The sequence below is a fragment of the Numida meleagris genome, chromosome 21 (assembly GCF_002078875.1).
Source record: "Numida meleagris isolate 19003 breed g44 Domestic line chromosome 21, NumMel1.0, whole genome shotgun sequence".
Classification (NCBI taxonomy): domain Eukaryota; kingdom Metazoa; phylum Chordata; class Aves; order Galliformes; family Numididae; genus Numida; species Numida meleagris.
This window is the reverse complement of record NC_034429.1, coordinates 3432478-3433812: the sequence shown is the minus strand read 5'-3', so window position 1 is coordinate 3433812 and position 1335 is coordinate 3432478. Positions and strand designations below refer to the sequence as shown.

The 1335-nt window shown below is 60.4% G+C and overlaps 1 protein-coding gene across 1 annotated transcript in view; it reads right to left on the bottom strand.

The window, feature by feature from the left end:
• The window catches only part of FIGLA (folliculogenesis specific bHLH transcription factor), a 10033-nt gene extending 8793 nt beyond the window's left edge, over positions 1 to 1240 (bottom strand). The window contains exon 1 of the mRNA XM_021375074.1: positions 842 to 1240. Within this exon, the coding sequence (XP_021230749.1) occupies positions 842 to 1054 (213 nt within the window). The 5' untranslated portion in view covers positions 1055 to 1240. The remainder of the gene's footprint in view (positions 1 to 841) is intronic.

Sequence of the window (1335 nt, the reverse complement as noted above, 5' to 3'; positions counted from 1 at the left end):
GAACCCCAACCCCAAGTCAGTATTGACCTCAAGCCCCCAGAACACTGACCCCTAACCCCAAATCAGCCCTGACCCCAGAAACCAAGGGCAAATCGTGACCCCAAGCCCACAGTGACCCCAAGCCCACAGATGCACTCTGACCCTGAATCAGCCCTGACCCCAAATACCAAGGGCAAATCCTGACCCCAAACCACAGGGCACACCGTGACCCCAAATCAACAGTGACCCCAAAGGCCAAGGGCAAACTCTGACTCCAAACCCCAGGGTGAGCCCCAACCTCAAATCAGCGTTGACCCTAAACCCCCAGGAACCATGAAGCCCTGCTAACCTCAAAGCCATAACTCCCAGTGACCCTGACCCCAAATAACTGTGGACTCCAAGAACCTCAACCCCAAGAACTCTGACCCCAAAGAACCATGGGCACAGTAAACACAGACCCCAGGATCCCTGACCCCTAACAAGCTCTCAAATCCACAACTCACAAGAACCACAGGCCCCAAGAACCCCAACCCTAAATAGCTGGGAGCCCCCAAAACCATCATTCTCAGTAACCTTAAACCCCTAAAAAACTGTGGGCCCCAAGCACCTCCACCCCAAGAACCAGGAGCACCCCAAACCCCCAAGAACCTGGACTCCTATTAACTGTGGACCCCAACCCCCTGACCCCCCACCAACAGAGCACCCCAAGTCCCCAACAACCCCGACCCCATAACCGTGGGCCCCTGGAACCCTGGCCCCACGCTCACCCCAAATGGGGTGAAAAAGCCAACGCATCACCCCGACGTGCCCCCAAGCACCACCAAGACCCCCCCACCCCTTGGGGCTCCCCGGGGTCCCTCACCCTCTCCCGTTCCTTGGCGTTGGCCACGCGCCGCCGCTCCAGGACCCCCTCGGGGTCCCCCAGGGCCTTGTACCCCCCCGTGGGGCCGCGGCGCAGGCGGGTGATGGGGGCTGCGTGGGGCAGGGGGCCGTGCCGCTGGCTCAGCACCGCACCCAGCACCTCGGGGGGCGGCGTGGGCAGCAGCACCCCCAGCGCTCCCCGCTGTTCCCCCATAACTGAGCTGTAGGGTCAGAACCAGCAGGCAGGCCAACTACTGCAGAAAATCCCAAAAAAGGCCCCTCCAAATGCCCCTTAAATACCCTCAGCCCAATGGGGGCTGCACCTGGTGCCCAGCTGGGGCTAACGAGCAGCACCCTTTGTCCTAATTAATGCTCGTCTGGGGGCTGCACCACCGTGCTCTGCTCATCCCTCAACCCCAAAGTGAGCCCATGAAGAAGGTTGACCCCAATGCTCTCCTGTCTGGGGCTTTGAGTTTTGGGGTTATTGGGGGTATC